This window comes from Etheostoma spectabile, chromosome 12, assembly GCF_008692095.1.
Source record: "Etheostoma spectabile isolate EspeVRDwgs_2016 chromosome 12, UIUC_Espe_1.0, whole genome shotgun sequence".
In the NCBI taxonomy this organism is placed as follows: domain Eukaryota; kingdom Metazoa; phylum Chordata; class Actinopteri; order Perciformes; family Percidae; genus Etheostoma; species Etheostoma spectabile.
Window position 1 is genome coordinate 4,168,063 of NC_045744.1, and position 27,914 is coordinate 4,195,976.

At 39.1% G+C, this 27,914-nt stretch overlaps 3 protein-coding genes and 1 long non-coding RNA gene across 6 annotated transcripts in view; 3 read left to right on the forward strand and 1 right to left on the reverse strand.

The window, feature by feature from the left end:
• The window catches only part of LOC116699466 (uncharacterized), a 10,853-nt gene extending 3,718 nt beyond the window's left edge, over positions 1–7,135 (forward strand). Inside the window, exons 2-3 of the long non-coding RNA XR_004334434.1 lie at positions 3,264–3,315; positions 6,140–7,135. This is a non-coding gene — a long non-coding RNA (uncharacterized LOC116699466). The remainder of the gene's footprint in view (positions 1–3,263; positions 3,316–6,139) is intronic.
• Positions 7,136–11,615: 4,480 nt separating this feature from the next.
• On the reverse strand, positions 11,616–13,018 carry ccl20a.3 (chemokine (C-C motif) ligand 20a, duplicate 3). Of its 2 annotated transcripts, none has more exons than XM_032532063.1 (4): positions 12,840–13,018; positions 12,183–12,291; positions 12,010–12,084; positions 11,616–11,875 (listed from the first exon to the last, which is right to left on the reverse strand). In XM_032532063.1, exons 1-4 carry the CDS (start codon positions 12,913–12,915, stop codon positions 11,827–11,829), a joined length of 309 nt encoding a protein of 102 aa, XP_032387954.1. In that variant the 5' UTR covers positions 12,916–13,018; the 3' UTR covers positions 11,616–11,826. The 2 variants fall into 2 exon arrangements, with proteins under 2 accessions (XP_032387954.1, XP_032387953.1); XM_032532062.1 differs by having other exon boundaries at positions 12,183–12,294; positions 12,840–12,982.
• Positions 13,019–17,335: 4,317 nt separating this feature from the next.
• Positions 17,336–19,143, forward strand: ccl20a.4 (chemokine (C-C motif) ligand 20a, duplicate 4). Its single transcript, XM_032532064.1, has 4 exons — positions 17,336–17,554; positions 18,255–18,360; positions 18,467–18,547; positions 19,072–19,143. The coding sequence occupies exons 1-4, from the start codon at positions 17,491–17,493 to the stop codon at positions 19,079–19,081; spliced, it is 261 nt and encodes an 86-aa protein (XP_032387955.1). The 5' UTR covers positions 17,336–17,490; the 3' UTR covers positions 19,082–19,143.
• A 1,466-nt stretch (positions 19,144–20,609) lies between these two features.
• capn10 (calpain 10) overlaps positions 20,610–27,914 on the forward strand; it is a 10,970-nt gene continuing 3,665 nt past the window's right edge. The window contains exons 1-9 of one of the 2 annotated variants that reach the window (XM_032531492.1): positions 20,610–20,936; positions 22,147–22,392; positions 23,475–23,606; positions 23,759–23,955; positions 24,467–24,690; positions 24,773–24,914; positions 26,080–26,246; positions 26,788–27,044; positions 27,126–27,328. In XM_032531492.1, coding sequence (XP_032387383.1) covers positions 22,249–22,392; positions 23,475–23,606; positions 23,759–23,955; positions 24,467–24,690; positions 24,773–24,914; positions 26,080–26,246; positions 26,788–27,044; positions 27,126–27,328 — 1,466 coding nt within the window. In that variant the 5' untranslated portion in view covers positions 20,610–20,936; positions 22,147–22,248. The remainder of the gene's footprint in view (positions 20,937–22,146; positions 22,393–23,474; positions 23,607–23,758; positions 23,956–24,466; positions 24,691–24,772; positions 24,915–26,079; positions 26,247–26,787; positions 27,045–27,125; positions 27,329–27,914) is intronic. The other variant, XM_032531491.1, reaches the window with a different exon arrangement.

Below are 27,914 nucleotides of genomic sequence, written 5' to 3' on the forward strand. Positions count from 1 at the left end.
CCACCCCCGGCTTTAAACACAACCCGCTGCTTGAGCTTTGCTTTATGAGGTGTGACAGCGAGGTCTGGTTGCCGAGGCGGGCCGTATGGACTGGAACGTAAAGCTTTACATTCAACCGGCTTGCGGTCGGGTTTGGGGAGGACTTAAACTCCCTTCACCCCTATACGGTGCCTCGTATACAGGAACTTCCTTCACACTGCTGAGCTGGCATGGAAATGCAGAGTTGGAAGGAGGCAAAAGGAAGAAAAGAATCCCGTTAGGTCTGCCTTCTTTAACCTCAGAGGCCTTAATTGCACACACACAGTTGCTACCTTTTTACTAAGGAAGAAAGAGGAAAGAAAAGTACAAACAGGTGGTCCTGATTTCAGCTTTTAAAATCATACATGACATTTTTTTCCTGTAGTGTAGTTTGGTACCAGGTGTTCATAGTTCTTCCTCCTTCCTTTCGAGATTTAATAACAGGTTTTTATTTAACTGGGACTTTTTTTTCTCCGCTGGTCTGTCTCGTCGTACTAACGCTCGCACCTTATCCACCGCCCTTTTCTCTCTTTCTGTGTTTCCTCCTCCTCCTCCTCCTCCTTTTGTTGTTTTTCCCACCAGGCCGGTGGTAGTTCCCAGGTATTTGACCGGTGTAGCGTGGCCGGGAGGCCGCTTGTTCTATCCTCCGTGAGACAAAGGCAGCGTGCCTCAAGGAGAGTGATGAAAGGAAACAGGGCTGTGCAGCCACTCGTTTTTTACAATGGGAAACCTCCTTAGTGAGGTGGTAGAGCAAATAACCACCTTCTCTCTTCCTTTATTTTATGTTAACAAGCACTGAGACTGTGAGTGTGGCTCTATATTTTTGTAGTGTAAAGTGTGTGCGTGCAAAGAGGAATGGGTATCCTTTATGTCTACATAGAAGGTTTTTTAGGCTTTCTCTTCCTCCCACCTGCTTAGTTCGAGGCGACAGATGGCACTTCTCTTGTTGAAGATGTTTCCTCTATTAAGGTTTGTTTTGGTGGTTTTAAACTGTATAGGGGAGGCTTTGGAAGTGAGTGCGAGAAGCATAAAAGAACGCTCAATGATGTAAATGATTCCAGGGATTCGGGATAAGCCGAGGATTTTGTCAGCGTAAAGTGATACTGTCTCACTTTTTTTCAAAAATCTGAAAATATATTCAGCAGAAACGTGTCAAGGACAAGTAGAAATCCTTTTAAAAAATGTAAAAAAAAGTCATCTATGCAGCTGAAATGTGTTCAAGTACAAGTATAATGAAGCACCACATGAGGAAAATATTGAAATGAAAGTGCTAGTAAGTCAAATATCTATTCATTCATAAGTACTTGAGAAAAATTTGTTAGGCACACTCTCCATTTCTAGTTTTATCAGTAATGTATTATTCAATGACACATTTGTATTGTAGTCGTTCACAATACTTTCCCACGTTATTATATTGCACTATATTACAGAAGAGTTGAATTATGAGCACAGTCTAGTGTTATCATCTCTTGTGGTAGTCAGGGGGGGGGGGGGGGGGGGGGGGGGGGGGGGGGGGGGGAGCGGAAGCGGCAGGAGTCTTTTATGGTTCCAGCTCTAGAGACAACCTGTTCTCAGGCACTTCTCTACTGGCACTTTTTTATGACATCATAAAGTCCTCCATTTCCTCTGACCAGCCCTAGGTGGATATAAAGGACATACCTGGCCAGTATTTGTCTGTCTGGCTCGCTCATCCAGTCAGTCTCCTTCTACTGCTGGGGACTTCCTCCAGAGCCGGAACCCCCAGAGCGCCTGAAGAGACTCCCATCTCTTAGATCTGGACCGTCAACCCAATAGAAACTGTGGTGTTTTTTTTGATGAGCGATAGAGCAAAGAAGTTTGTTGTTTTTTGATGTTTCTTCTTAGATGCATTTTTACTGCGTCTCTATTGGTCGCTCAGGTCAGAGAGTCAGCCCGGCCCCCATGTTAGTAGACCGAGAACAACGGCCCCACTTCTAGACCTGTTACCTTTTGTATGTTGAAGTCCGAGGATGAAGAGCAGAAAAGAAAGGATTAGTGGAAGAAAAAAGGAGTTTTTTTTTTTTTTGGAGTGTGTGTGGGGGGGGGGGATAGGAGGAGCGCTTAGCGTTCACATTCATCTGATACACTGCTGGGGCTCCTCGGGGAGGCTGGAACAATACACGCACCAGCATGACAACATTCCTCGGGGTTAAAAAGGCCAAGGGTCCCCCAATGACCCCACTATGCCAATCAGTCCCAAGGCACTACACAACTCTGTGCCTTTTGTTTTTTTGGGGGTTTACGTCTTTGCACTTGTTGAACAGACTCTGCACCTTGTGTTACAATGCGCTCTTTGCTCTTTAATAGACTAGATTGGCATGTTTCATAATGTGCGTCATGTAGGGTTCGCTTCAGGTGTCGCTAGTTCACAGACCTTCTAATCGGTCGCGATCGCCTGGCGATATAAATTTCCCCACTGGGGATCAATAACCAGTACAAATTCTAAATTATTATATGAATTTCTCCAGTATAATGCCCGCAGCTTACGTCACTTTCATCACTATATTTGTCATTTCACAGAGTGCTTGCATACGCAGAAGAAACCAAAAGGGGTTTGTCATCAGTCACAGTGCAATAAAAACATGAATAAATAAAAATATGCAAACATTCAGACAGTACAGAATACAGTGCCCCAACCAGATGTTTGGCAAGCCCGGATCTATATATGCTTTTTCAAGCATATAGAACCACAAAAAAGCTGTAATTACCCAAAGTATGAATAGAGTTAAATGGGCACTTTATATAATAAACTAACCAGGGTCAAATATTAGGCCGAGGGCATTGTAGCTCCTTAGAGCGATGTCATTCCTCCTTTATGAAAAAATCCGGGTTCATTTTTTGTTTTTGTGCACACCACAGCACCCTTCAAATAAAGTCTAAAGGCCGCCATTAAAGTATGCATGTGTAGGCATGGAGTGGCGTGTGAGGCCCTTACAGGCAGACTGCAGGTCTGGTAGTCATTACGGGTGAATGTACTGTACAGTACACACTGGAGTGGACATGCAGCTACATTAAAGTCTCGCCCACGGCCCACGTCAGACCACCCCAGAGACACACCACTGGCACTTCCTCCACCCGCTTCCACCGCTCAGCCCTGGGGGGGGGAGGCGCCTTTTGGGATTTCCGGAGTACGCGCTGGACAAAAATTGTCTTTAGTAAACTTTCCAGTGAAAAAGCCAATCGGATTGCCTTTAACTGTTTATCTAATTTTTGTCTTCTATCTGTAGGTGTTCATTGGTGCCTCCTGATGCTCTGCGATGAAGATCATTTTTCTATGAGGTATACTGCACATCATCATTAAAATGGCCTCATAAAATCCATGGCCTCCTCTATTACTGAATATTCACCACGTGTCACATTCTTTTGTCCTCTTCCTCGGTGGAGAGCGAGGCATCGCAGAAAGATGACTATAAAGCTCCTTGAATTTTTATCCTGCACACTAAATCGGCTTACAGCAGAGGAAGGAGACATTGCTCTCTTTTAGTTCGAAATGAAAGCATGTCTGGGTGCAGCTGTGGAGGAGCTCCGAAGATGGGGGAATTTTTGTTGTCGGGATCAAATACAGACCTTTTAATTTTGTCTAGAAGCTGATGCCTCTCCACACCCACTGCTCTAAAACCACTTTTGTCAGTAATGGAGACTGGCCTGCTCGGGCCAGAGTGAGTCCACGAGACTTTCCTAGCAGAAAATAAAGTGCAGAGTTGCTGGTGATAGGCTTCGTGGAGGCCCGGCTGTTTGCCACATGATGTAATTATCTGCCATTTCAAAAGATTCCCCCCCGCCGTCAATGTACTGTTTAAATGTGTGTTTGTGTGTGTCTGTGTGTGATTTGATCTTTGGTCTGTACCCCCGGTGTAATGTTGAGACTCTGTTGAGGCCTGTAGCTTGCCCCCCCCCCCCCCCCCCCCCCCCCCTCCCGATTTAAGCTGGGTTAGCTATGATCTCTCCCCCTTTAACCCCAATCCCTTCCCCCTTTGTGATCCCTCTCTCACACACACACACACACACACACATATATATATATATATATACACACAAAAGAAATATTCAGCTGTAGAGAGAGGGGTCTACGGGGTGGGAGGGGGGGGGATTAAGAAGAAATGGCTGGCTGACACTGGAGTTGCCATGGCAAAGCCCCCCTTTTCTCCTCTCCTTTGACCCTCCACCTATTTTTTCGTTTTTAGGTCTCATTGTGTGTGTGTGTGACACTGTGATAGAGTAGGGAAGATGTAATATGGCTTATGAATTAAGTCTCTTATCAGAGCTGCTTCAGCCTGAGAGAAGATAGACTTCCAGTTCACATGCTGCCGTTCAGACAACAGTAGCAAAGCCAAAAGAAAGGAAAGAGGTCTAAAAACTAGTTTATATGTTATTTACTGAGTGGTTGTAAATTTGATACTACATAATAGGACTGTATGTGACTACACATGTCTTTTTCTGTAACCATCCATATTAGTTTGCACATTTTGTTATGTTCATGAAGCAAGGCACGCCTTGTAAGAATGCAGGGGGCATTAATTCAAAGACCCAGACAAACAGCAAACTGTCTATTTAATGAGTTTCTGAATTATAGCTGCCGTAACGTGACGCATTACTCATTCATTGTAGCCGGTGTGATCATGCTAGCCTGACGTCTGCCTCCCTCAGCAGAGTAATGGATGCGGGTCTAGCCTCTCGCTCGATGACATCAGCAAAGCCTAAGCCGATGAAACAGAGCGGCGAATGACCATAGATCAACGTTTACCATCCTGACGTCAGCCCCCCCCCCGGGTCTGCGCAGGAGCGCAGGGACACTGTCGCTAGTTGTTTCCCAGCCGTGCCCTGCCTCTGACAATGGGAGCTCTCAGCCGGTGGCGGGGCGATGGCTCGGCCCTGAAAAGCTCGGCTGCACAGTAGGACATCGCGGCATTGTTCTCCCGACTAGATGTCCACAATAACCGTGTCAGGCTTGAAGATATTTCTCTAATATTGGTCCGAGCCATGTCAAACCACAGTTGTTATTCTTTACGATGCAAAAGTGCATTCATTTTGTTTTATTTGAAACATTTAGATATTGGTTTAAAGGGTCAGTTCACTCCAATTACACGCATGTTCTCATTTAATCTCAGCGGTATCTGGATACTGTATGCAAATATTCATAATTCCTTCGTCTCCAAAGAGTGGAGATTTGGAATGTGTAGCTCTTTGCTCTTCTCTATGACATTTTTAAATACCTCTAAAAACTGTTTTGTTGATTATTAAGAGCAGAGAAACTCAACAGGGGTCCTCAGAACATAACAGAGGCATGTTAAAAAAATAATTAACATATAGTGTATTACTACATTAACATGAATGTAGTATTTTGATAGCAAAGCTAAATGGGCCTATTTGTGGAAAAAAAAACATTTTATTTACACATTGAAGGCAAGCCTAGTATAAGAAAGGCAGCACTTGTAGCCATATGGTTGTATGGTTATAGGTTTTATGTGGGACTCTCTTTTAGCTAAGGGACTCTGATTATAGGGTTGTGGGGGGGAAATACCGATATTTTCAGTGGCAATACTGTATCGATACACAGTCCGCAAGTATGGATCTTTTATTAAATATGTGTTGGTCAGTTTGTCTGTTTGACAATCCCATTTTGCAGCAATAAAATTGAAGTGATATGAACAATGAGAAATGTATGTTTTTAGATAAAACAGGTGTTGACAAAGTTTCCTTTTGGGGACGTCATTTGAAATTGGGAAAAATCGGAAGTTGGAAAAAAGGTTATAAATTGCAATATATTTCAGAATAGTGCCATTATGTTTAAAATCGCAATAATATCGTATCGTGGCGTAAGTATCGTGACGATATCGTATTGGGAGACGTCTGGTGAGTCCCACCCCCCTTTACTGATTTAGAGTAGTACTTTGTCTCTGGAAAAAAAAGACAGGTGGCTGTTGAGTATTTTTAATGTCATTTCTCAATTCTGTTCTGTTCACTTCTAGCGGAAATCTCAGAAATTGATATCTGAAAACCTGTGCAATGGACACCAGAATTAGCTGCATGCCTAAACACCGCAAAAGGAAATGAACAAGGCAAAACGTCAAAACTAATGGCTTCCTCATCATCTGTGTTTCAGATGCCGTGAAGACCAATTTTGACGTGAAGATGAAAGACTTTCAAGCTCCTCTGATTAACGGTGGTAAGGCAATAAAGCAGAACCTCTGAAAAGAATGAATGAAAAAAACAAAAAAAAACAGAACCATGCTTGTCCTGTGGACAGTGGACTCATTCTGCCACTGTCCTGTGTCGTTATGTCCCTTTGCTGTGCGACCTGTCCTCCGGGGGTTGGAGTGAAGTCCTCGCCTCTGTCCCTGTCCCCCTTTGCTCTGTCCGTCCTCCCTCCTCTACGCCCTGCCTCGTCTTGTCAGCTCGGGTCACAAACCCCCACCCCCTCTCCCCCACCCCGCTCGCCTCGGTGAACATTCAACGCTGTCGGTGAGTTTTGGTATGGATCACATGAAAACCATCGACCGTTGACTGTGCCCCGAGGCCGGCTCCGACGACGTCCAAAAGTCCTTGTAGGCGCGTGCAAAAACCCGAGAGACGAAGACATGGACAAAAAGTGACACTCTGTTTCCACTGTACCCAAAGACCAAAGGTCACAATCAACATTCATTGCTGTCGCTGGGTTGGACTGTGTAGAAAAGCTCACTGAACAATGAGTGCAACTGTGGCCCAGATCTGCCCGACTTCGCGTCTCAGCCAGTCAGCCGACCGGATGCGAAAACGCTTTGATTTCTTTCATTTATATTACTTCTTGTTTTTCACTTCTATTTTCTCCCCTCTTCCTCCCTCCCTGGCGCTGCATAGTCTTCAGGGGGAAGAGAGAGAGAGATAGAGACATAAATAGACTTCTGGCGGCTTGCTTGTCCTCGTCCTCCTCTCCTCTAATTGGTGGTTATGTGTGCAGCAAGGGGGAAGGAAGCGGAGTGAATGTGTAATCATTTGGAGTCTCTTCTCCTTCATCCCTCTCTCTTTTTTGTTTGTCTAATTATACACTAAGCTCTGTTAACTCTGTGTTAACTGTGCTGGCAAGAATGAGCGAGTGACAAAGAAAGGGAGGACAATGGGGGGGGGGGGAAAGGTGGAAAGATTAGAGCACCAGTAAACATGTTATCTAGTTTTCAGTATGTGCATTCTAATATTCTTCCTAAGGATGTAGGCAATTGTTTTTTGAGTGCAGAAAGGAGATTGTTTTCACCTCTTTGACTGTGGAGGTCTCATTATGTGTGTGTGTGTGTGACGTATGTTGTGATAGAAGACCTGTCCGCTGAGCTCGGAGTGCAATGTGTTATTTTTTTCCTTCCGCAAGTCTCTAACCTTGTCTTCCTGCAGACAGTGTGAAACCGGCCACGCCGTACCCATCTGTAACAACTCTCTATCTCTGTAATTCATGGAATGTTAACACACGGTTGAGATATATGTAGGAATGGGTTTGGGAAAGTGGGCAAATTCATTCACCCATTTATTAAAGTTGAATCCGAATCCATGCAATTGTGTGCAATGTGATTATTTACAGTGTATATCTACATATGACTCGTATAACCTCTGTCATTTAGTAACTCGTGCCCATTCCCCCCCCCCCACTCCCCAGTCTCTCTCTGTATTATTCATAGAAAAGCACTCAGTCCGTACAGTGGTGCAGAACAGTGGATGTGATGTAATGGTAACTGCGAGCGTGGCTTCAGACCGTCACGTGGGATGGACTCATGCGACAGGAGAAAACATTTGCTCATTTGTTCATTTGTTTCACGGCTTTCTTGGTGTTTGCCAACAGCTCATGGCCAGGGGATTGGACGGGAAGCACATCCGTGATAAAAGTATACTTTTTTAACAGTTTAATTACAGAAAATGACATTCCAAAGACCTGCTACCCGCACATTGTGCAGAAGTTGAGATGTTGGGGGGGGGGGGGGGGGGGGGGGGGGGGGGGGGGGGGGGGGGGGGGACCGGCCTACGTCCCGGTTTGAACTGGTAGTTGGAGAGGTGCAACTTCACGTCCTGAGGTGCCCTTGAGCATGGCACCAATGTAAGTAATAACAATAATAACGTATCCTTTTTATATATATTTTTTAATATATCCTTTATATATATACTTTTTTTAATATATATTCTTTATACAAGGGGAAATCACAATTTGCACTCTGTTGTTATTGCACACATTCATTCACACATTCCACACAGGTCTGAATTACACACGCACGCTAAGTACCTATACATGCACTAAATGGAGAGATGTCAGAATGGGGGGGGGGTGGCTGCCCGTGGAAAGGCGCCCCAACCAGTTGGGGGCTCAGTGCCATGCTCAAGAGCACCTTGGCAGTGCCCAGGAGGTGAACCGGCACCTCCGTGGTCCGTGTGGGGACTTGAACCAGCGACCCAACCCAACTCCTAACAACTGAGCTACTCCCACCCCATTTACACATATGTGTAATAACAGAGTGTAACATTTTAATTTGAAGTACGTCTTCTTTTTCTTTTATGTTAAAGGAGAAGAAAAGAAAGATGTCGATGCAGCTAAAAGTCCACAACATTGTGCGATCAAATATTTTCACTCAACAAAAAGCTCTGAAACAGCAAAACTAATAATAAAAGTGTTGCTGAAACATCATTTCACAGGACTTTGAAGACCTGGAACCCGCCCATGATGAGCCCCGTTGTGCAAATGTTGAGATGTTGGGGGGGTAGCGGTAGTTCAGTCCATAAGGACTTGGCATGGGGGTCGCTGATTCAAGACCTGGGCATGGACATCTCACCATTATTGCCTGTATAAGGTCCTGTTTGCGCATGTGCGTGTAATGCACCTGTGTCAAACTCAAGGCCCAAGGGCCAAATTCGGCCCCTCGCATATTTTGATCCAGCCCACATAGCAATTTAGGGTTACAATACATTTTGGCCCACCGAGTTTTTTGTCACTTTTTGTTAATTTTTTTCCACTTTTTTTTGCTTTCTAGGTTTATGGTTTTTATGATCACTCTGGAATTTTTTTTCTGACTTTTTTAGGATTTTATGTCGACCTCACTTTGGAAAGACTTCATAACACATACAATTTTCTCCTAAATAAAAGCAAGACTGCACTTTACATCTGGACAAGGATGTGATTCTCATTTTTGCAACGTGGCCCTTGGTGAAGTGGAGTTTGACACCCCTGGTGTAATGTATAATAGCGGAATTGGAAATGTAATGTATCATTACAGTATGTCTTCTTCTCCTGTATGTTGAAAGGGAAGGAATTAGCACGTAAATGCAGCAATAAATCCACATCGTTGTGTGAAAAAATATTCAAACTCACAAAGAGCACTGAAACAGCAGAAAATAGTTGCTGAAATATCATTTCACAGCACTTTGAAGTGATACTATCGCCATCTAGTGTTTAACCCTCATGTTGTCCTCGGGTCAAATTGACCCGTTTTCCTATATCAATGTTCTTTCTAATTCCCCAAAATAACATGATTGATTCCTCACAACGCTCTTTGGCAAGTACACACCTCTACTTTCATTCATTTTGGGGCGGCTAATTCAATTTTATAGCATTTGAGAAAAAAATGGAAGTGGTTTTGAAATGATATTGAGTAAAAGTTGACATATTCCAGTCTGTGATTATCCATCAAAATCCATTCCTTTAATTTAAGTCTAAATAATTCCTAATTTCTGCTTTTCTAACTCAAACATTAGGTATAATTTCCTATAAATGAGCTTTACTGAACCTAAATTTCAAAAATAACTCAAACTAAAGTTAATAAGTTAGTGTTACGTAGTGTTGAAAATTCAAAAAAAGTGACAACAAGTGAAAAAAGTGTCAAAAATGTTAATAAAAGGGACAGAAATGTGATACAAGACGTTAACAAAAGTGTTGATTTTCAATTTTGACAGGAAGACAACACGAGGGTTAAGGGGTCACTTCAATGGGAAAACAGAAACTGAAATACAGGCAACAACAATGTGTTTTCCTATATGGATATAATAAGAACATCCATACCTTTAATATAAGTCTAAATAATTCCTAATTTCTGCTTTTCTAACTCAAACATGAGGTACAATTTCCTAAAAATGAGGTTTACTGACCATAAAATCCAAAAATGACTGTAAAACTAAGGTTAATAAGTTAGTGTTACGTAGTGTTAAACGTCAAAACAGTGGCAAACATTGAAAAAAGGGACAAAAACGTGAGAAAAAGTTAAAAAATTCAAATTTAAAAATTAGAGAGCGTCGACAAAAGTGTTGATTTTCACGCAACTTCATGTACAAGCAAATCATGTGCTCTGTAATATGGAAATAACAAATAGTTTACAGTTCCTTATTATTTTTCCCCGCATAACTTAATCCTGATTTGAACTCATCCTGGATTTACAATGCTCTTTTGACTTTTTGGACTCAAACATCACATGTGGATCACCTCTTAACTACCAATAACACACTTTGTAAAAACTGGCTCTCGAGCTCACTGCTGTATTTCACAGCTACACACACAGAGATGAGAGGAAAGGAAATCAAGTGTATGTAGGTTATATGTCATTGTTTAAAAAAAAAAAAAAAAATCCCCAGGTTCATTTTCCCTGAATTAATAGCTTTGGCGCTTGGATAAATTTAACCTAGGAATACTTTTGAAAGTTCTGCCCTCTGTAAAGTGAGATAGTGTCACTTTAAGGATGCGTGGTAACGAGCAGATACAGAGTTGACTTTCTATGTGACATTGTAATAGCGAGCCTTTCCCCTTTTGAACAAAAGGTGGGGTTTTAGACAATAATCTTGTTTCAATAAGTCAAGGATGTCTGGCCTTTTAAAGGTATTTAAAACATACGTACATTAAATTGTTCTCTAAGAAACGATAGTTCCTTGGTTAAAGGACCCACTGTTTATAGGCTCGCATTGCCAGATGCACACCATGACCTATGGGGGGGGAATTACCAGACGTCGATATCATCCTGATACTTATGCAGGGATACGATATTATTGCAATTTTAAACATTTTTCAATATTCTGCAATATATTGCAATTTATAACCTTTTCTAGTTTTTCCCAATTTTAAATGACGTCCCCAAAAGGACACTTAGTCAACATGTGTTTTACCTAAAAAGATACTCTGTTTGTTCATATCCCTTCAATTTTTTTGCTGCAAAATGGGATTGTCAAGCAGAAAAACCGACCACCACATATCTAATATATAATATGATAAAAGATCCATGTGTATTATTGCAGTATTGCCACTGAAAATATCGCAACGCTATGCTGCATTGCTTTTTTTCCCCCCACCCGTATGATTTATATTTATTACACTATTACAGCTGATGTCAGCATTTGTGTCAACATGGATATACCTGTTCTACGGGCTATGAATAGAGAACTTTTACGACTTCCTCATGCTGATGTCACACAACTTTCACCGCACAAAACAAAAACTCCAGAGCTGGAATTTCTCACCGGAACAAAACAAACCAGTGAGTTAAGAGAGAAGCTGGAAGATTACACGTGTGGTCATTTCAGTTCTGGGTTACGCAATACACAGAGATGTGTGTTTTCATTCACAGAACTGTCACAACGTATCCTTTTTCAACAAAACTTTAATGATTCTATCTTACAACATGTACAAATACAACATTTTATAAAATCCAAGAATATAAAACGTGATACGAGGCTCTTAAAACTGAGCTGATGCCTGCATGTCGCTGCTTTTTTCTTCTTAAATCGGCAAACAGGAGTTCACCGAAGCGTTATCGGAGCAGATAACGTGCAGGAAAACTGTCTTCAAAAAGCAGAATCGCTTCATTCCAGCGCTTGTGAGGTCTTGATGTGAACCATTTGTGCTTTACTCCTGCAATGAGAATCGATCCAGTTATCATTTTAGCCATGCTCGTGTGTAAATGCAGTACATTCCACATTTCCAGCCCTGCAGAATGATGCTTTTTATTAATTGGTTGCACAATCTCTCTTTGCTAATTATCCTACCTTAAGCGGTTGACGTAGTCCATCACCCAGTGTAAAGCAGGATTGGTGCATGCTTGACCCTTCTTTGTGTGGAAACTATAAAAATGAAAGGGAAAGAATCCAAAATGAACATTTATACGGTCATGTATTGCGTATTCATTGTTCTCCGGCTGAGATGTCGGAGTGATACTCACATGATGGCGTTGATGGGACACATCTCATTGACGGTCTGGACCGAGTAACCCTTGATTTTAGAAAATGGGATTTTCGTTGCCATGTAATTTCGACAGCATCCATATCTCACTGGGAAAAAAGAGAAAAAATAATTAGATGCTGAAAAAAAAATAAAAAATAAAAAAACTGAAGTGACATTTTGATACAAGAAGTATTCAGATAATTCTCTTGGGGAAAATTAGCACAGTGTAAAAAAAGTTGGTATTCATTGCTACTTCAGTATTAGCATTGAAATAAACTCAAAGTACCAGAAGTAAAAGTACTCATTATGCCGAATGGGCCATTTCAAAATCACATATTTTATATTACTGGTTTATAATATCGATGCATTCATGTGTAAATCACTTTACTGTTGCAGCTGGCAAAGTCCTAACTGTAATTACGTCATATATACGTTTTATATATAATACTGCTGGGAAGCTTACCTTTGATAATACTTATATTTTTTTGTATTAATGTACTGTAAATTGGCAAAGTAACTTAGACAATGAAATAAATGTGATGTGTGTTTAGCATAACCAGATTTGTGTGGATGGAAGTAACAAAGACAAAAATAAATAAAAGCAAATTAATAAGACACAATTTAAAAAAAACGACAGAGATGGATGAGTCCATACCTGGAGATGCGTTTGTGGCCAGTAGACAAACGGTGAGGAGCGTGATCCCCACCACTGCGGCTTTGATTGACACCATGTCGTCTTCTGAGCTGAGCTGTAGTTTTGGGTGGAGTAAGAGAGGCTGTGACCCAGCTGGCGATCACAGCCACCTTTTATAGTCCTCTCAGGAACAGGAAACTTCCACCCTCACGAAATGACACCACCTCAGAAAAACTCCCCTCATTTTCCCCAGTGCTACAAAGGGGAAGATGTATGTGTATGTGTGTGTGTGTGTAAGGGGGGGGGGATATCACACACACACATGCACTCATGCACGCACACACACAGACAGTATTGTCTGTCACCCATATGTGAACCAGAAGAAATGTTGATTTTTTTAACAGATATCGGTTTGAAAAAGTACGCAAAAATTGGATTGGATTTTACTGTCAGTATAAATGGAATAATGCTATTGAATTTTGGTTTTGGACAGTAGAAAAAAGGCAAAATGAATAGAGCAGAAACTCAATTTTACTTGGCATGTTGACCTAATGTATATGAATAAAAATAAAAGAACTGAAGATGGGTGTCAGGTTTCCCATCACCACTCCCAGAGTGTCCAGTGCAACATGGGAAGTTACACAGGTGTGACTCCATTGTCAGTGAGTTTCACCATACACTGCTACAGTTAAAGGTGGAATATATTTAATCAAAGCAAACTATTTAAAGAATAAAAAAGACTCACTGAAGACCTTATTGAGCCCTGTCTGAACGTGGGCCACTATAAGTAGGTTGCGTTGAGGTTATTTTCTAGGTCAGAGGAACACTTACTATTTACTCAAGAACCATGCATCAAAGGAAACAAGTGCATTTGGAGCACTGAAATAGGTCATGAAACCCTTAATGTCAGAAAAAATTGTGCATCTCAGACTTTCCACCAAAAAACCACAACATTGAACTTTGAAATGCAACAACTCATCATACCATGATTCAGGGGTCACGCTTTAAAACAGACTTTAAAAATGCGAGTCTTTTCAAGACACAAAATGCCACCTACTCCCAGGGAGAAGAAGGGGGGGTTTGAGAAGAAAAGCTCAGTTGTGGACTTTCAATATGTCTTTTTCAGAGCCCATTCTAAACCCGTGGGGACAGCAGACATACATGCCTGCATTTACCGTGTGAAAAAACCAAAACAGTTTGATATTTGTTCTGAAAATGTACCCCTTTGCTCATGATCTGACAGAGCAGACATTTTGACTTGGCTTAGTAGAAAAGGCAAGTGTTACTAATGGCATTATCAATAGTTCTGTTCTATTTGACCCACCAAGCCATGACCAGGACCCTGAAACTGAAGCAGCATAAAGGAATTCTGACATCTTTCTTTGTACATGTACTGTGACATATCAAAATGTCTCTCTCCTGTAAAATAACGTCTTCATAAGTGATGAAAAATAAGGTTAAAATTGGGTTCTATTTCATTTGACTCCGACCTGCTTGTCATTACTTTTGCTTGGTGGTCGCATCTACATTACCCCAGTTCCATAATTTGCATTTTATTTTATTTATTGGGGCTTTTTAGGCTTTTTCCTATTTTTTTTTCTAGTTTTTTTTCCTAGTTTTTTTTCCTGTTTCCACAGTACAGATGAAAGAGACGGGTAATGACATGCAGGTCGGAGTCGAACCTGCTCTACCAACGGAGCTAACCCTACCACGCATAATTTGCATTTTATTGTATTTTATACACGTATGTAAGCAATGGTGATGGGTGATATTAACCAGTGACAATTGACAAATTATATAAAAAGTATAGGCCTATAAATGATAATTTGATGGAAGGATAATAGCTAAAATGAAAACGGTGTGCGGTCCAAATTGCAGACGCAATGTATTTCATGAAATATCATATTCTATGTTGCCTCATAATGCCTCGTGAAAAAGGTCAGCAGGATGTTATGTTGTGCGGTATGGTTTGGGGTTGTTGTCAAACGATATTGCATACTCTTAAAAAATATGTCTCAATGAGCATACCTTATTAACATCGCTGTAAGAATTAGAAAAAAATTACAATACCATAACATGAAAATACTTCATTCAAAATGTTAATTAAGTAGAACTATTTTTACAAAAGTATCAAAAGTGTGCAAAACAGCTCCTGTCAGTGTTAATATATGGTTATAGCAAATGTTAACCACATGGGTGGTTTACTTTATGAAAATATATCATGATTCATAGACTGATCCCATGTTTCGTGTGTGAAATCTGAAAGTATATATATTATCAATATTTCCCTCTGGAATGTAGTGTAGTAGAAGCATACAATTGAAGTATTCAAGTACAAATACCTCAAATTTGTATAGGAGTACAGTATCTGAGTAGAGGAACATAGTTATATTTCACCACTGCTTATTAAATAAAGTTAAATAAATGACGCCATTTTAAAGGTAGCTTTAAAGTGTCAACCTTTATGTTGTCCTCGGGTCAAATTGACCCATTTTCCTATGTCAATTTTCTTTTTAATTCCCCAAAATAACATGATTGATTCCACACAACGCTCTTTGGCAAGTACAAATCTCTACTTTCATTCATTTTGGGGTGTCTTATTCAATTTTATAGCATTTGAAAAAGAAATTGAAGTGGTTTTGAAATAGTATTGAGTAAAAGTTGACATATTCCACACTGTGATTATCTATCAACATCCATTCCTTTAAATTTTGTCTAAAGAATTCCTAATTTCGGCTTTTCTAACTCAAACATTAGGTATTATTTCCTATAAATGAGGTTTATTGACCATAAATTCCAAAAATAACTGTAAAACTAAAGTTAATAACTTAGTTTTACAGTAAAACTGAGGTACAGTAAGGACATTATACTACTGTAAAACTAAGGTACAGTAAAGGTATTATACTACTGTAAAACTAAGGTAAAGTAAGTGTATTATACTACTGTAAAACTAAGTACAGTAAGGGTATCATACTGTAAAACTAAGGTACAGTAAGGGTATTTTACTACTGTAAAACTAAGGTCAGTAAGGGTATTTTTACTGTAAAACTAAGGTACAGTAAGGGTATAAACTGTAAAACTAAGGTACAGTAAGGGTATCATACTACTGTAAAACTAAGTTACAGTAAGGGTATTATACTGTAAAACTAAGGTACAGTAAGGGTATTTTACTACTGTAAAAACTAGTTACAGTAAAGGGATTTTTACTACTGTAAACTAAGGTACAGTTAGGTATTTTTACTACTGTAAACTAAGGTACAGTAAGGGTATTTTTACTACTGTAAAACTAAGGTACAGTAAGGGTATCATACTGTAAAACTAAGAACATGAAGGGTATTTTTACAACTGTAAAACAAGGTACAGTAAGGGTATCATACTGTAAAACTAAGGTACAGTAAGGGTATTTTACTACTGTAAAACTAAGGTACAGTAGGGTATCATACTGTAAAACAAGGTACAATTAGGGTATTATACTACTGTAAAACTAAGTTACAGTAAGGGTATTATACTGTAAAACTAAGGTACAGTAAGGGTATTTTTACTACTGTAAAAACTAAGTTACAGTAAAGGGATTTTTACTACTGTAAAACTAAGGTACAGTTAGGGTATTTTTACTACTGTAAAACTAAGGTACAGTAAGGGTATTTTTACTACTGTAAAACTAAGGTACAGTAAGGGTATCATACTGTAAAACTAAGGTACTGTAAGGGTATTTTTACAACTGTAAAACTAAGGTACAGTAAGGGTATCATACTGTAAAACTAAGGTACAGTAAGGGTATTTTTACTACTGTAAAACTAAGGTACAGTAAGGGTATCATACTGTAAAACTAAGGTACAGTAAGGGTATTTTTACTACTGTAAAACTAAGGTACAGTAAGGGTATCATACTGTAAAACTAAGGTACAGTTAGGGTATTATACTACTGTAAAACTAAGTTACAGTAAGGGTATTATACTGTAAAAACATGTTCAGTTATGATATTGTAATTGCGTAGTTACAGTAACTTACAGCAAATCTACAGTAAAAAGTCTAACAGTGTACGTAGTGTTGAAAACATAAAAAAAGTGACAAACATTGAATTTTTTTTGAAAAAAGGTACAAAAAAGTTAAAAACCTATAAAAAACGTCAATAAAAGTGTCGATTTTTATGTGAATACAACACAAGGGTTAAAGTGTTGCATTCAAGGACTGAACAACATTTACTGTAATGTACAACCTTTTTATTTATAGTCAGCATAACAGCATAATACCGTATTATAAGATCCCTTTACCTACATATCCACACTCCTTAAATTTATTTATTTATATTCATATTTATACAATTTGTTCAACTACTACACAGAATTGCCCTTTGGCAATAAATAAATAAATAAAGTATTTCTGATTCGGATTCTGACATCATGCCAGTATCTTTAAAAAGATACTTGTCTTTTTACCCAGGGAAGAGGGGGTTTTGTGCCACTGTTGTGGTTAAAAAGTACACTGTGCGCATATTTCCCGCTTGACCCAATTTCATTAGAACCGGTATTTCCAGCTACGGTTCCAAGGTCTGTGGTAGGACATTTACCTTTGGTATTAGAGTATTTAAACTTCACTGCCAGAGTCAAATTTTATCAGTTCATACCATCTAAGAATCCAGGTCTGAAAACCCATTCCCGGCTGAAGAGACGATGGCGAGGCTTACTGTGTGGGTGTCCCTTATGCTGGTGGTGCTGGTGGCCCTGGGTGAAAGCAGTGAGTATGACTTCAGCAGTTATATACTGCACGTGATACATTTTTATTATTATATCCATGTAGGAAAACACATTGTTGTTGCCTGTATTTCAGTTTCTGTTTTCCCATTGAAGTGGCCGCTTAACCCTCGTGTTGTCTTCCCGTCAAAATTGAAAATCAACACTTTTATTGACGTCTTATATTGATGTTTTTAACTTTTTCTTACGTTTTTGTCCCTATTTTCAACACTTTTGACACTTTTTTCACTGTTACTCACTTTTTTTGAGTTTTCAACACTATGTAACACTAACTTATTAACTTTAGTTTTAGTTATTTTTGAAATTTGGGTTCAATAAAGCTCATTTATAGGAAATTATACCTTATGTTTGAGTTAGAAAAGCAGAAATTAGGAATTATTTCGACTAAAATTAAAGGAATGGATTTTGATGGATAATCACAGACTGGAATATGTCAACTTTTACTCAATAAAATTTCAAAAGCACTTCAATTTGTTTTTAAAATGCTATAAAATTGAATGAGACACCCCAAAATTAATGAAAGTAGAGATTTGTACTTGCCAAAGAGCGTTGTGTGGAATCAATCATGTTATTTTGGGGAACTAAAAAGATTAATATAGGAAAACTGGTCAATTTGACCCAAGGACAACATGAAGAAACACATGTTACTATGCTAAAATGTTCGTAATGTCTCTTCTTTAAAGGTCCCTTCTGCTGCACACAGTACCAAGAACATCCAATCCCAGTGAAGTATCTGAAATACTACAGAGTCCAAGAGGTCACACATCACTGCAACATCAAGGCAATAATGTAAGAAAACATAATCTGTGAATCAGCACATACTATCATAATAAACGTAAATATGGGCTCTGCTGTTAGCAGTAATGTCCTAACGTCTTCCCTTGTCTTAATACAGCTTCAAGACATTAAAAAACAAGCTTGTCTGTGCCGATCCTGACAGAAAGTGGGTGAGAATTGCACAGGAGTCTGTACCACAGTAAGTTCACTTCTCTATACCAAGCTCTGAGCTACGGAAGAGGATTAGGGCCACTGGTGAAACCTGTATGTGAGTTCTGACTTTATTCTCAGAATTCTTGAAATAAAGTCAGAATTCTGACTTTATTTTTAGAGATCAAAGTCAGAATTCTGAGATTAAAGTCAGAATTCCGAGATTAAAGTCAAAATTCTGAGAATAAAGTCAGAATTCTGACTTTTGTTCTTAGAATGCTGACTTTATTTTTAGAGATCAAAGTCAGAATTCTGAGATTAAAGTCAGAATTCTGAGATTAAAAGTCAACTTTTGAGATTACAAGTTCAGAATTCTGACTTAATAATCTGACTTTAATCTCAGAATTCTGAGAATAGAGTCAGAATTCACATACAATTTTTCACAAATTTTTGGCCCTAATCCTCTTCCGTACTGAGCAAAAAAAAACAAAAACAGGATCAAAATTGAGTCAAGATGCAACAATCGTATGTGAATAATTATTATGTTTTTTTTCTTTTTGTCTCTTTAAACAGAAAACCTTGAGCAGTATGGAGATCCCCTGAGGAAAACAACTGAAAGACACATAAGATTAATATAATGTAGGCACAGTCAGTGCATCTCATATTATTGTACTATTTTTAATATTATTATTAATAAATATAATTATTTGAATACTCTGCTGTTTCTTTGTTCTCTATTTATGTATTTAAGTAACATAATCTAATGTTTTTTTATTTATGTTTTTTAATTTTTTTAAATTTTTATTGTTTTTAGAAATATTGAAAATACCACATAACAATTTTTAAATACCTGTGCCAAACTTGCTGAAGTAAACACACATTAGAAGTATGCCTAGTGTGCTCAAGGATAGATAGATAGATGATAGTATATAGATAGATAGATGATATATATATATATATATATAATATTAATATATATATATATATATATTATATATATGAGATGATAGATATATAAGATAGATAGATAGATAGATAGATAGATAGACATACAATATACATGAAATAATAATAGTAATAAAAATATAAGAACAAATGTTTGAATATGTACAGAAAATAAAGATAAGTGATGGAAACTCATAGGAAGACAAGACAAGAAAAGAAAGATAGAAAGTAAAACTGGAGGTGGGGGAAGTAGAGTAAGCTTTCTATAGCTTAAAGCAAGTACACCACTTTAGTAAATATATATTTTCAGTTGCCACTTTGTTAGGTAACTAAAACTAATGCAGTCACCAACATATGAATATGTTGACTTTTAACAAATATTTATTATTAACCCCCATGTTGTCCTCGGGTCAAATTGACCCGTTTTCCCATATCAATATTCTTTTTAATTCCCCAGAATAACATGATTGATTCCCCACAGAGCTTTTTGGCAAGTACAAATCTCTACTTTCATTAATTTTGGGGTGTCTTATTCAATTTTATAGCATTTGGAGAAAAGAATTGAAGTGTTTTTGAAAGAGTATTGAGTAAAAGTTGACATATTCCAGTCTGTGATTATCCATCAACATCCATTCCTTTAATTTTAGTCGAAATAATTCCTAATTTCTGCTTTTCTAACTCAAACATTAGGTATAATTTCCTATAAATGAGCTTTATTGACTATAAATTCCAAACTTAACTGTAAAGCTAAAGTTAATAAGTAAGTGTTATGTAGTGTTAAACGTCAAAAAAGCGTAGAATATGGGACAAAACTTTAAGAAAAAGTTCAAAATAAATAATAAAAAGCGTCAACAAAAGTGTTGATGTTTAATTTTGACAAGAAGACAAAACAAGGGTTAATATTATTATTATTACTATTATTATTATTATCATTATTATTATTTTTATTATTATTATTATTTAAAATTTTTATTGCAGGACTCTTCTATAAGCAAAATTTGCCGAGTAATAATTATAATTATAATAATGTAATTTTCATCATCAAACACTTAGACCATAGGATGTATATTATATTAATTATATAATAATTAATTCAATACATAGACAGTGCATGGTGTGGCCAATGCCGTGTGTAGTTCACGGTATCACCAGCAGGGGGGGGGCGTGTTCAGCAGCACAGCAGCACTGAATGGACTGCAGGATGTCCAAGCGGAAGACAATCTACGTGTATTAATACTCGGCAATATGATATGCCTGTTTGACCTGTTTGATATGCCTTAATTGTTAATCATAACGATAAAAAAAACTCGATGTGACTGTGGTAACGTTAACAGTTGTGACGCTATGATAAGATGAAGCGATACTGATATGCTAACTATAGCTAAATCTGGGCATTCCAAGCTAGCTAAAGCTATCAGTTAGCGTTAGCTGCTGTGTTGTTATGAAGAATAAGAGCTAACTGCGAGAGGAAAGATGCTAAAAAGAGGACAATGGTAAGATATAGAAATGTAAAGGAGATAATTACCTGCTATGTTTGTCACAGGACCGTTTAGTTATGGACACATTCATACAGCTTTTCGTTATATTTCGTGATATTGCGGTTGGGGGTTAAAATATTAATTTGTGCTTATTATCACGCGTTAAGCTAGGCGTGTAACCACAATAGCTTACGGCTAATAGCTATGTGCTCCCCTTAAAAGACACTTTACTTTCATACAAACAATGGTGTAATATACCTATTGTAACATTATATCAATATAATGTTAAGCATGCCGGATAAGTGGACGAAGATGGATGGTTGGATGGTTTTAACTATCAGTAGTTGGTCATATTTAAATAAATGAGCATCTTATTATATTGTATTATATTGGCTGAACATGGCCATGATAGTCTCATAACGTTAACACTAAAATAATAAGAATAATTCCAAATAAGAACAACCAAAACTTAATTAAAAAACACAAAAACATCAACAAAATCCATAAAGTCAGCCCTGTCACACATCACATTATGATATAAAAATTGAGTATTTAAGAAATTATTCATGAATGAATTGCTGTAAATGTGTACATGAAGGTGGGGGTACATATCTACTATTGCATATTTTTAAAAATCTGGGATGTAAAGTAATATTTTTTACAATCTTATGAGTAGCTGGATGTTATTCTGTGCTTGCCATCCACTACAATTAACCACAAAGTCACTTATATTTCTTATGGGAGTTACAAAACCATGTCAGATACAATCAGGGACATACAGTAAGATGAATAATAAAATGCTATTTGTATCAAAGAAAGTCATTCGAAAACCTTTCATTTAGAAATTTGTCTGTGACAGGGCCTGACATTTTAGGGCGTGAAATGCTGTTCAAAATGTCTTTTATTTCAGGCACAAAACAGGCTGAGATGGCACAATATGTATTTCTCATAGCTTAACATGTCCTTCATATGGCTTAATGTTCAGATTTTAAAAAAATCATAAGATTTTTAGAAGTGGAGATGTACCTTTCTGCTAGAATGTACCATTATGTTACTATTTGTGGACTTATGATGGAAGGTGAACTGATATTGTTTGATTTTATTGGGTTCTGTCATAAAATAACACTACACACGTACTGTATAATACCAAATATTTCCAAAACAAACACTATACAGTCACAGATGAAAACCACAAATGTACTCAAAGTATATCTTTTGCTTTTAGGTGTAACACAGATGTACATGGAGGCCGTGAGGATGGTCACAGCTGGCTGAGGATTACCCACTGACACAGCAGGTTCATCCAGGTTGAAGAGAAGCCGGAGCCATGAAAGAAGCAGGCGGGGCAGAGTGTGGAGGCGAGGCTCTGTTTGAGGACCTGGACTTCCCCTCCGACGACACGTCCTTGTTCTCCGACAGCTCCACGCCCATCGCCAAATTGCAGGCGGACATCACCTGGCAACGGCCGCAGGTTAGATCCAGTGCCAAGAGGAAATGGGACAATCCGTCGCGTGTGTCTTGTCATAGGTTGCATGTTTTTATGCTGTTGTTCAGATCAGAATAATTTTTTCTCTTCCCTTTTGGCTTCCGACCAATACACTTGCATCACCTGTCACAGGCTAATCTGTTGATTTGATTATGAAAGAGTGCCTAGAAACAAATACCTGTATATGAAACTTTTTAAGTCTGTTTATTATCTTGGAATTCAACCAAAATATAGTGTGACAAAACAATGTTGTAAAAGGCCTTGGATCTAATTGGTAACAACTTCTGATTCATGTCGTAACTAATATTTATTGAGATCAACATTATTTGCCCACGTTCAGTTTAACCACTCGCTGTATAATATTTTCTTTATTTACAGACTCAAGGTCCAGATAAAAAAAATAAAAAAAAAGTACACTCAACACATTACAAAAGGGGTTCAGACCAAACGCAAACATAAATACATATAGACAAACTGATCCTCAAAAATATCACAAAAGAAAAGAAGACACATACATACAAATCTACAAATTGCAATGTCCAATAATTAAAACAGGCACAGGTGCGTGTTCCAGTGATTCCAGAGTTTTGACGCATATCTGGTATTACTAAGTGCAGGATTGATTATAGCAATTAATATTGTATTATTTGACTCAGTTAATCGGCATATAAATCTGTACATAAACTTCCTCAGCACAGCGTGGAAGGTGGGAACATTACAGGTCACTCTCAGATGACTAGCCCTGGTCCATCTTGGACGCTTTATCAAAATTCTAAATGCATCATTGTATGCCACCTTTATCTTGTTTATCTTTGCTTTACTGTAGTTGCACCATAGATGAGCTGTATACAGTGGAGTACAGTATGCTCTGAAAAGAGATATTTTAACTTCTTCAGAACACAGGAAATTTGCTTGTCCGTATAGTTTACAGCACTGCCGCTTTATATCATCATCATAATGAGAAGTTTTTTTTTATTTTTTATCAATTTTCCCCCCTAAACCCAAATCCCAGGAAGCCTTCTTTAAGTCAGCGTGTCTCAATTCATGGCCTTTTTTCGCACCTTCAGGAAATCTGCCAGTCGCCAGCTCTGTTCCCGGACAACATTAACCTGGGTCATGCAAAACAAGGCTTATTGGGAGATTGCTGGTTCCTCTGTGCCTGTGCATTCTTGCTCAAGAGCAAACATCTACTGAACAAGGTAGAGCAACTGTATTATCATTTAGATTTAATATTCACAATTTCTTTTTTTTAATAGATTGGTTAGACAAAGTTGCAGTGAATAAACATGTCGTCAGCATATTATCTCCAGTATCTCCTATACTGCTGTGTTGATTTAGTCTGTCTCTCTAGGTGTTGCCCCCAGACCAGCCCCAGTGGGGGGACAGCAGGTACAGGGGCTCCTTCCAGTTTAGATTTTGGCAGCAGGGACACTGGACAGAAGTGACCATTGACGACCGCCTGCCCTGTATCAATTCCACTCTCTGCTTCTCACGTTGCCACTCCCCCACTGCCTTTTGGGTAGCCCTGTTGGAGAAAGCCTATGCCAAGTAAGAAAGCTTTAGAATTTCCTGTCTTGTCTCTCAGTTGAATCTACTATGAACTAGAGTTGTTCCGTGCCAGTATTGGAAAAGCCTCCAATACTGCCTAAAATGCTGCTATCAATATTGGCGAGTACGCAAATATATGCACACATCTGATACCGCATAATTTAGCCCAGAAGAAAATCTACTTTAAAGTAGTTTATTTATGTTCTTTTTCCGTCAAGACTGACTGTCAAACTAGATCATAAAAAAGTTATATTATTATATGGCAGTTTATTCTCTGTACGCATTTGTTTTACAAAGGGTTTAACCCGCGGCAGGCTGCACAACAATGATAGCAATCATATTACATCCATACAGGGTTAGTGATGCAAAAAATATACAGGCTATATTCTAAACTCAATATCAGCGGATACTGTCCAGGTATTAGACTCGGGAAGAAAAAAGGATATTGGAATATCTCTACTATGAATAACACAACCTTCTAATGCATTCCTGCCTCTTCCATCCTCTCTAGGCTTCACGGCTCATATGAGCGGCTGTGGGCAGGGCAGGTGTCCGAGGCCCTGGTGGATTTGACCGGCGGCGTGGCGGAGCGCTGGAGCCTGGGAGAGTCCGAGGAGGAGCAGAGACTAGAACGTGACAGCGACCAGGTCAGGAGGAGGAGGCTGGACCTGAACCTTCTGTATCCAGTGAAAGACGAGTGTGCGCTCAGCTGCTCCACTCACAGCAGTCCCGGAGGTCAGAGAGAAGTGTTTTCATGCAGACACAAGTGATTTTGATCATGTATCACCTCACCTGATGACCTCAATGACTGTTGTAGGTGCCAGTGAGCTGGGTCAGTACCACGCGCTGACTGTCATGGAGTGGTTGGACGTGAAGACAGTGTCAGGGAGCAAAGTACTGCTGCTCAGGATCAGAAACCCCTGGGGAAGATGCTGCTGGGGTGGGGCCTGGATGGGCAGGTAGGCATGTGTGTCTGCTCATGTGTGTCATAGTCATAGTAGAGATAGTTAAGAGATGAGTCTTCAGGGTATGACCAATATATTGACTAGTGTTGCACGATTTTGACAAATTGTTGTCTTTGCAATATTGATTATGAATATTGCAATATCCATGTTAATTTTGATATTTTTTTAAACCTAATGTAAATTTATGTAAAGTTATGGGAAAACGCAACAAAATAGATTAATAACAAATAAAACGAGTTTTCGTACATCACAACTGACAGTCTAATTGGACTGGTGCAACGTGAATGAATAAATAACGACCTCCATTGCACTCCATTAAAGACAGAATACCAGCTGACTTTCACATTGTTTTTTTTAACCAGGGCAGCAGTTTTCAGATTACATTACGTGCTTACATAATTGCGAAAAGCCTTCTCTAATGTTTTCTCAGTTAGTTTTTTAAAATGATATCAGATTAGTAAACAGAATGTGCCTTTGGAACATTGGATGAATGGTTGCTGGTAATTGGCAATGTAGATATTGCATTTAAGATCAGCCCCCCACTCAGATCAGCTGGTTTTCTGTCTATAATGGAGTGGAATGGAAATGTGTATGTGACCCCAAACTTTTGACCGGTAGTGTACACTCTCACTCTGTCCAAATATGCACACATGTCACATAGTACGCTCCATAGGGTTGGACCCGTGCGCTAACATGTGGCACGTTAACTGGCCAATGAAATATGATCAATTTCGCAACACTTTCGACATAATATTGCGCAACTTGTTATTGCGATAACGATATTGAGTCGATATACCATGCACCCCTAGCGTTGACATTTTAACTGTATCTCAAAGTGTTGTTATGAATGGTTGTGAATAGATTTCTTAATGGTTTAATGGTCAACAATATCAAGCCTCACTACATAAATAACTGTATACCTCAAGTTGGAAGTCTGCACCCAGGGTGGGTGGGCTCCCCGTAAATCTGTAGAAAGTCCAGAGAAAGTGTGCTATAGCACCTCGCAGACTTGATTTATTGTATTGTATATCTTTCCAAAGCCTTTTAGGCACCCACATGTACACACCTGTACAATCCACAAGTCTGCAAGTCCTGGGAATTCCCGACATTTGGATACTTCCTCAGTCTGCCTTCACCCAGTCTACCTCTTTGTCTGCAGTGGTGTGGGTTGGAGATCTGTGGACCCAGTTTCTGCTTTGGACCTACAAGCCCGGGCGGCCGAGGGCGAGTTCTGGTTGGATGAGACAAATTTCCTGTCCCAGTTTGATGATGTCACAGTGGGCTATCCCATCAATGATGAGGGTCACCTAAAGAGCATATATACTGGTAATTTCCCTATTTAAAATGCATTAAACCCTTGTGTTGTAGTCTTTTGTTGACGCTTTTTAATCAATGTTTTTAACTTTTTCTTACGATTTTGTCCCTTACACTGTGTAAGTTTTACAGTTATTTTTGGAATTTATGGTCAGTAAACCTAATTTTTTAGGAAATAATACCTAATGTTTGAGTTAGAAAAGCAGGAATTAGGAATTATTTAGACTAAAATTAAAGGAATGGATGTTGATGGATAATCACAGACTGGAATATGTCAACTTTTACTCAATACTCTTTCAAAACCACTTTGATTTTTCTCTCCAAATGCTATAAAATTGAATAAGACCCCAAAATTAATGACAGTAGAGAGTTGTACTTGCCAAAGAGCGTTGGGTGGAATCAATCATGTTATTTTGGGGAATTAAAAAGAACATTGATATAGGAAAACGGGTCAATTTGACCCGAGGACAACATGAGGGTTAAACTTACAGACGTCTTTGGAGCCCCGCTTTTTTTTTTTTTTTTTAACCCTGACAGCTCTTTTCTCCGACAGGAACTCTGCTGACACACAACCACCAGCTGGCCGGCCGGTGGATGAGAGGACACACAGCGGGCGGCAGCCGAAACAGCAGCAGCTACGGAAGCAACCCCAAGTTTTGGCTCAAAGTGTGTGAGAGGGGAGAGGTGCTGGTGTCCCTGCTGCAGCATAGAAAATGGAGAAACACTGAGAAATACGCACAAACGCCACTCGACGAGAGCAACAACGCAACACACCAGCACTACCAGGCTATAGCTCTACACATGTGGAAGGTTTGTGCTGTCATTTATAGGACAAAAAAGGTTTGTGTTTGTGTCTTTGCGTCACGTCACTCACTTGTCTTCCGTCACTAGGTGGAGAAAAGGCGTTTTAATCTGAGCCGGATGTTGAACAAACCTCCTTGTGCTTCTACTCACTGCCACGCCTACCAAAGAGAGGTGGTTCTCCATGGTCAGCTGGAGCCTGGATACTACCTGCTCATCCCCAGCACCTACCAGCCAGGAGCTGAGGCCCGCTTCCTCATCAGGGCCTTTTCCTCCACTTCCACATCCCTCAGGTAAGGACGAGTTTACAGGTGGAGAAAGCCAACACGCTCATCTTATCTATATAAAAACTACGGGAAACAGGGTTGTTGTTTTTTTTGTAATCAGGTTTGAACTAACAGTTCAGGTACTTCTAGAGATGTGTGTGGATGTCAATTTCTATGGAGCCCAAAAGGTGTCATGGGGGATAAAAAAATCCATTGGTGCGCAAACATTATAAATTAATTAAAATCCGACGCACAAATAATTACACAACCAACAGGTTACATTTAACACATTTTTAATGAAAAATCTAAACCAAACTGGGAGCAGAAGCACAAGATCCCTGAAATCTCGGGAGATGTACTTGTTTTTTTTAAGGTGTAACTTAAAAAATTCAACATGACTAACTCCAACAAGGAGAAATATGACCACAATGACGGCTTTCAGACCGTTCGGGCCGACAGGGACCGCACCGAGAGCGGTAAGCGTAAAGGCGGGGGGGCTTGCCGTTAACAACAGACGGCGTAATCCTGGTCACATTACGGTAAAACGGACATTGAACTGCTTGCTGTTACGTTTCGCCCTCTGCTAACCCAACGTCGGCGTGTAACGTCACCC